Genomic DNA, 7370 nt, shown 5'->3' on the forward strand with positions numbered 1-7370 from the left:
CAACAGATTCCTGATTCATCATCGTATACACCGCGACGGTGCCCCTTAACAGGTTGGACGGCTTCGCGTATACTGACGCGCAAAAGGTGGTATTCCCCGTGCGTGTCCCGGCCATGGGACCAATACCGATTTCTTGGAATTATGTAGACCAATTTTGGTCAGCGCGTTTCCCAATGACACGAGGAAATTCGACAAACCGCCGGAAATATCAGCTATATCCCCACGATTATATTTTGTGGACAACGTCGCGAATATCCTCCATTTCGTTGAAAAATTAAAACTCAAGCATTGTACATCACCTTTCTATTTTTGTTGACATTTCAAAATGCATACTTACTGAACTGTTTGAATCAGTCATAGAAATGAGCACGATAAGTTCTTTGCTTATGCACAGACGTATTTTTGCATCTAAACCTAAATCACACCTTTCTTTTAATTCATAAATGTTTTCTAAGTCATCTAGTGTCACTGTACATAAGTTTTATTTATAACGATTAAAACGCACGTTCTTTTTTAAATTCGTGAACCCTACTTCGTCGAAATCGTCGGCAAATCTTAAACATGACATGGAACTTTCAAAACAACAATAACGTCATCAAGGAAATGTTCTTTAATATTGAACATTTCTCTAACACTATAATGAGCTGCCTAGAACTCAAGATGTTGCGTGGAGCTTATGCAAAGATGTGCAATGCAGTCGATGCACCGAGACTGCATCCCGTCGACCCTTTGTCACAAGAAAAAAAAAAACTGTAAATCTTTAGACATCCGTGAAAGTGAAGAGTAAAGAGTTGCGTGGACATGTCGAGCACGTGCTAGCCACTCTCGAGTGGTGGATGGTTCGAGTGGCCATTTGAAGAGGAACGTTAGGGTTTTCGGGACACAATGAGACGGTACCGTTGTCGTACGGTGTCTGGTAAAAATCATTCGAACATCGGGGAACCGTAAAACACTTCGCTCCTCGCTGGACACACGTGCAAAAACCGTTTGCCGGGTCGACTTTTTTTTATGAGCGTTAACGGTTCACCGAAAGTTAATTTGGCCTGGCAACCTTTACTTCTCGCCGCGGTCCGCCATACGTACTTGCGAAAAGAATGAAGAAGAAAAGAATGAAGAAATCTCAGAAAATGCAGTTCCATAATTTGTATATTAAAATCAAACAATTTTCACACAGAGCTTCTACGCGATTCCGACCAATGAAAGTTTTCTTAAAATTCATTCCGATTGTCATTTAACAAAGCATAGTTTCTCAGAAAAGCTCAAATCGATTTATACAATCTCAAAAAAGTTATTCTATTTTAAAAGTATCCGAACATTTACGCATCACCGTGTTGACGCAAAAATTAATTTTTGAGAAAGTTGCACAGTTAATAATTGCTCAATAATTGTCTGATAAATGGCTTCTAATTGGTCTGCGATTATATTAAGTCTCAGTGACTCAACTGCAGTGATAAACGATTGGTTTGCGAAGCGTCGACTTGATCGGTATTTATTCGTTGTAGCGGACGAATAAAATAAGTCAGTCTATTCTCAAGTTTTAGAGATTGTAAACAGTATTGTCCAGGTTATGGAAAGCCAACTGGTTGTCGATCCAGTCGCGAGCATAAGCAACATTAGCATAGACACCGGGTATAGAACTGTCACCGCAACCGATTCCCCATGCGACGATGCCAACCTGTTGGTATCTGGTCGGATCTTTCTTGCTCGGACACACGAGAGGACTGCCTCCGTCGCCCTGAACAAACGAATACAAATCCATTAATCCTCTACATTGTACACTCAACCTCTCATTAGACTGTAAACAGAATCATTATCGGACTCTTGAAAAAGTATTCCGCACGTATTTCATTCTTCGCTCATCATTCACGTTCAGGGATTGAAAGATGACATAGAAAGTTGAGAAAATATTCATATGCACAATTTGTTTGGCTTTGTCCATCTTAAATTGACCCTGATGAACAGATTTTTAACAAATGTTTAGAGAAGCATACCCTCTACTTTAAGAACCCTTGACTGTGAGTGACGTTTCTAACAAAAATATATATCCAGTAGATTTTCCGAATTCTATATTGTAGAGGACAGAAGGTAGCAATATCCATTTTTAATTTTGAATAAAATTTGTTCCATTATGAACTTTCAAAGCAGATTTTCTTTATAACGAAGCTTCCAATGCAAAATTGTGATTCCCCACTTTCGACTGATATTTGCACGACCAATCTGCTCATGGAAAATCGATCTGGCTATCTCGCCCCTTGTGTTCTCATTGTTAATTGAGTTACACATTCATCGACGAGCTCAATTATCTCCTTGATTCTAGTCGAGGTTGAGTCAAAGGTTTCGAAACATTTCAAGAGATTTCCAGCAGGAAAGCTGAACGAATGTAAGAAAAGATAACGAATAAACTATAGTGGGTTATTGAATCCGTTGGTGTACCTTGCAAGTGTCTTTTCCAAGCTCTCCACCAGCGCAGATGAAAGTTTCATGTAGCTGGAAGTGTTTTCCTGCTCTGGTGTTCCGCAGATCACTCTGACACTTGTTGTGTGGCACCACAGGTAATTCGACCTTTTTCAGGATTACCTGTCTTTGACCCTTTGCGCCTGGAATAATCATTAGGGTTAGGTACTCGGGGAACGGTAGCCTTTGAGTAGGCTAATTATAGGCTCGATTAGGGGCAGTGAATTCTTCCGCTTGGAATTTTGACAAAAATAAATACGTCAAATACAAAATTGAAAATACATTAGAAGGGTTTCAGGATATTATATTATTTTCGATTTTTCAGGTCATGATTTTCAGTCTCTAGGCTTGGACAATATTGCATTAAAATCTGCAGTCTAATCATTATTAAGAGTCTATAAGAGAATTACAGATAAAGAATATATAAGAACGGATTAAAAAAAAACCAGAGACAATTGTTTATCTCGATCTCGAAATCGACATATTTCTGTAAGAGAATAGATTCATGAGAGGACAAACTTACCGAATTTATCCTTGCCCCAACCGGTGGCAAAGCATCGAGATCCATCATAAATGACGTTAGGGTCTGGAAGACACACGACATCGACGTTCTCCTCGCGTTTGAAAGGTTCGCTCAGGATCAAGATCGCGTAATCATAGAAGAGACCACCAGAATAGAACTTGTCGTGGATGATCACCTTTTGCACTCTGCGATCCTGATGAGGATAGATCTCGTCCCTTGTCTGCGTGTCCCATTCACCTGCTCTGACTAAGAGGGTGGATGCGTCTACCCTATCAATTGGATCAATGTTAGAATCTTGGTTTTTTGCGATTTTCCCATAACGCGAATGCTTTTGACGATTTCGCGGCAAGCATGACTTGATCCATTCGAATCTTGAGCCTACCCAATACCAAATCTTCAATCTTGATTCGAATTTTGAAACTACCTCTTTGAGATCAAAGTTGATCTTCTTATTGGATTGATTACGCGATTCACTAAGCAATTAGCTAATTAATGATCAGTTTAATGAAAGCTCACCCTTGGACGCAATGGGCAGCGGTCAGAATAGCCTGATTATGGATCAAAGATCCTCCGCACGAATAGTCGGTTACGTTCTTCCTGTCATTTCCGATCGTCGCATCGTGCATGACCGCTACCATCCACGGGAACTCGGCGAACTGGGTCTCACTGTTTTCGTCCCCGGAAATCCTTATCCCCACACCGGTAACGCGTCGTTGACCGCAACCCTTTCTTTCAATAGGGGCTGGTAAAATGGGCTTGTCTCGATCCACCTTGTCGGCAGGGTTGCAGCAAACATGCAGAAAGTCGTCGCAAGTTCCGCCTTGTCTGTAACAAGATAATGATGGCCCTTTAGTGCTCAAAAGATCGTACAATGGGTACCTGGGGTCCCCTTTTCCATCTGTACAATCGCCATAATTCATGCAAAAAATCGCCGAACAAACCGAACCGATCATCGCGTCATCACTGTCATATTAATATTCGTGGATATGTCAAAAGTGAGCTTGTGTTTGCTCAAGCAGAAGCTTATTTTAACGGAGAACCAAAGACTATTAGCTTATTACATTATTATGCAAATTAGAGATTGCAGCAAACACGAGTCAAATAGAAATGTCTTTGTTGCTTTAATCGTATTAGCGTTGAGGTGTCGAAACAATTTACGAATCTAGACGCATTCTTGATATCAGGAGTAAGAACTTTTATAAAGCCGGAACAGAGAACTTGTCGAATCGCTATTTTTCTCAATTAATCATTGCCCGATCCACTTTGTGTATAATTTATCTCCATCTGAGCAAGACAGAACAAACTTCCTTAATTACCTTCTTGATTTCGAGATCGGTCGGTTCGGTTTCCGGGGCTCTATAGTACATCTAAAAGGGCGCAGACACCGAAGACAACGAAATTTCGATCTTTCGTTCTTCGCAGGACTCATATCAGATCAGAGAATGAGTGTTATCACCGAAATTATACCTGATATCGAGCATCTCGGATGGATCTGTGACGATTTTCCCGTTGCGGCACAGGTAGTAGGGTACGCACTCGCAGGGTTTAGGGGTAGTGTTCCGCTTGCCTAAATAGAGCGTAGAGGAAGTGGTACTCTGTGGATTCAGATAGTTGTTGATCAACGTGTCAGCATCGCTACCAGTTGGCTTTGCCTGTGGGACTGTCTCAGCTGGCTGAGTACCGAAGATTTCATCGATCTTAGTCTTCACATATTCTACATCTTTCTGCTGGGGAGGTGGCTGAGTAGCGAAGATTGCATCGAGCGTAGTCTTCAGATAGTCTACATCTTTCTGCTGGGGAGCAGCCAGGCAGTGAATGGCCAAGGCCAGCGTTAATAGTGCTTTCCACATTGTACTTGCCCTGCAACAAAAGCCCGGATGAGACTTTGCTGACCCTAATCGAGGAAGAGTTACCGAATGTCTACCACCTAGGTTGAACCACATGCTCAATCGTCCTTCACGTTGGAATAACTCTTTGAAAAATGAGCGAAGCGACATGAGTTTTTCGAAGAAACCATATGAAGTTTTAGCAATTTATTGACCACCGGGTATGAACCAGAAATGTTGTCGTGATTAGGATACGTTTGTGCTCGAGCTGCGATGGAAGCTATAAGAACCTTGAGCAGACAAAAGCTGCTTAAAAATATGTATCTAAATATATGTAAGTATGTTAGTTCATTCGGAACAAGTTCGTCGGAATGCCAGAAATATTGTATTTTAAATTTTTCACGTGAAACTTCCATTATTTCAAATTTTAATACAAATAAAGATTACGCACCTGTTTGCCGAATATACCTAATGTAATTAAAAAATGTCAAGTTTATTAAAGATCACGTAATAAGTTATGAATGCAATTTCATTACATAGTAGCATTATCTGTTTCATAAGAACGCAGAGGTGAATCTCGGGTATCGCGATAACTCACTCGCCCGAAGATGTCCGACTCTTTCCGTACCCGCCCGAAGGAGTCGGATCACGGCCCTCCTGAAACGCTCGAGCCCGCCCGATTTGCTGCGACCCGAACCGATCTCAAATGTATCGTGCGGGGGGGGGGGGCACATCCCCAGTTCGAGTCAATAATTCGATAGGGTCCGCCGCCCCCCCCCCCAAGGATCCTGAATTATAATACGCGCTTCCGACGAAATCAGCGTTCACGGCCGCTGAAAAGTGCTTGGAACTGACCTTTACCGACAGACAGGTCAACAGGACCAGCGGACCGGCAAGTCGAGGCTACAAACTGGTTGTCCATCGTTCCGAACACGTGCCTGAGGGCTAACAACAGTCTGTTATAACTATCCTCGTAAACGTACTCGGAGGTGACTCGAAGAAGGAGGACCTCAGATCGTCGAACGGGACAGGCTCATATATTAAGGAGAATGATCGTAAATCATCGGCAGATCGGCAGAAATCGTATCCCGTTAACATCGGTTTCTAGACAATTACTTGTTTACTACAAATTAATACTTCGAAGACGTCAGTGCACCGTACTGAGTCTGAGGAATATTTAAAATGAGTCACTCAAGATCAGACTGTTAGATACCGTACACTTCCAGGCATTACTGTCTGGCATTTGAGGATGAGTCTCCTGCAAATTACAACTAAACTGCGGATTTCTATGCAAAATAAAAGTTGCGAAACATATAGAAGCTACATAGACATTTATTTCTGTTCTTAATATTTTTAATCAATTGGAAATAATATAACAGTAACCGTCTGCAACCTGGGTTTTCCCAGTAATGCTTCAAACATTTGACGGTTCAACAATTATATATTGTATTGGAAACTTCAACACCAGAATTAAAAAAATTCTTTTAAAATCCTAGAACAGTGAAAAAATTAGTTATGAACATGAACCACCCAGTGTGCAGGCGATGTCGATGAAAATAATATAACAGTCGGAGAGTTAGATTTCTTAAATGTTTTTACTGTTTGCCATTTCATCTACTCATTTTTGCATTAGGGGGTCAAACCCGCATGCTAGTTGCATGACAGTTGCGCTTCTTAGCTGACGAGTCTAACAACGATCCTAGTGCTGACTCATAATTAGACGCGCAATCTTTGCCGAAACACGTAAGTTTTAAACTTCCACATTTCATCCTCTTCAACATGATTATTCTTGCTCAAGGTCTTTTCAAGGTCAAAAAGGTGGTATCCACTAAATTCAGTTTTTTATTGTCTATCGTGCTATCGTAAAAAAATATACTATTCCATAAAAAAAACATCGGTGACCTTGAAATTTCATTAAAAAACACGACATAAACAATTTTTTTCTTCATCATTATATTGCCCCCTGCAATAGTGTCACTTTGTCCTCTGAAGTTTTCTGATAGGACTGTAAATACGAAAGATATTTAGGTGTTCCCATTTATGTGGGACACCCTGTATTCATTAATAACCAAACTACGAGAAGTGCCGAAAAACAGGCCGTTTGTCCGCACTGTGCGTCGCGGCGTTATCGATTCACTATCGATTGATCATCGAGCGGAGAAACTCACCGAAATCACAGTCAGCGTAGAACGAGTTGCCCCTTCAAGTAGTACCGCGCGATTTGGACTTGCTGGACAGGGGATCCGCAATTTGTTCGCTTACACACACAGCAGCCGAGTGCTGTCGATTTATATCACTCGCCCCCCACCATCAGATTCTCGATTTCTTGATTCCTCATCGTGCATATCGCGACGATGCGCCGCGTCGGTGGATATGCAAATACAAAAGGTAGTACTCTATAAAAAATTATATACTACATTCATAGTTATACATCGTTCTCTTTCTGTAACCAGTACATCTTTTTAATAGAAATATATTTTGTTTTCAGTCACTCATTCACGTTCCATGAACGAGAAGTCCCTGCAAAGAAGGAAAGAGAACGAAATAAATTATAGTGGGCAGTATAA

At 41.2% G+C, this 7370-nt stretch overlaps 1 protein-coding gene across 1 annotated transcript; it reads right to left on the bottom strand.

Moving 5' to 3' along the window:
• Positions 1–1128: 1128 nt before the first annotated feature.
• On the bottom strand, positions 1129–7063 carry LOC143354422 (phenoloxidase-activating factor 2-like). Its single transcript, XM_076788493.1, has 6 exons — positions 6972–7063; positions 4445–4837; positions 3494–3802; positions 2978–3246; positions 2434–2597; positions 1129–1735 (listed from the first exon to the last, which is right to left on the bottom strand). The coding sequence occupies exons 2-6, from the start codon at positions 4825–4827 to the stop codon at positions 1538–1540; spliced, it is 1323 nt and encodes a 440-aa protein (XP_076644608.1). The 5' UTR covers positions 4828–4837; positions 6972–7063; the 3' UTR covers positions 1129–1537.
• Between the last annotated feature and the right edge of the window lie 307 nt (positions 7064–7370).

Source organism: Halictus rubicundus, chromosome 5, assembly GCF_050948215.1.
Source record: "Halictus rubicundus isolate RS-2024b chromosome 5, iyHalRubi1_principal, whole genome shotgun sequence".
Classification (NCBI taxonomy): domain Eukaryota; kingdom Metazoa; phylum Arthropoda; class Insecta; order Hymenoptera; family Halictidae; genus Halictus; species Halictus rubicundus.

Excerpts from the sequence above, each read along its gene's own strand:
- LOC143354422 (XM_076788493.1), bottom strand. The coding sequence starts at position 4,827 with ATGTGGAAAGCACTATTAACGCTGGCCTTGGCCATTCACTGCCTGGCT. Across the intron at positions 3,803-4,444 it reads TCCGAGATGCTCGATATCAG|ACAAGGCGGAACTTGCGACG; the intron begins GTATAATTTCGG and ends ATCTTGTTACAG. Across the intron at positions 1,736-2,433 it reads TTGGAAAAGACACTTGCAAG|GGCGACGGAGGCAGTCCTCT; the intron begins GTACACCAACGG and ends TCGTTTGTTCAG.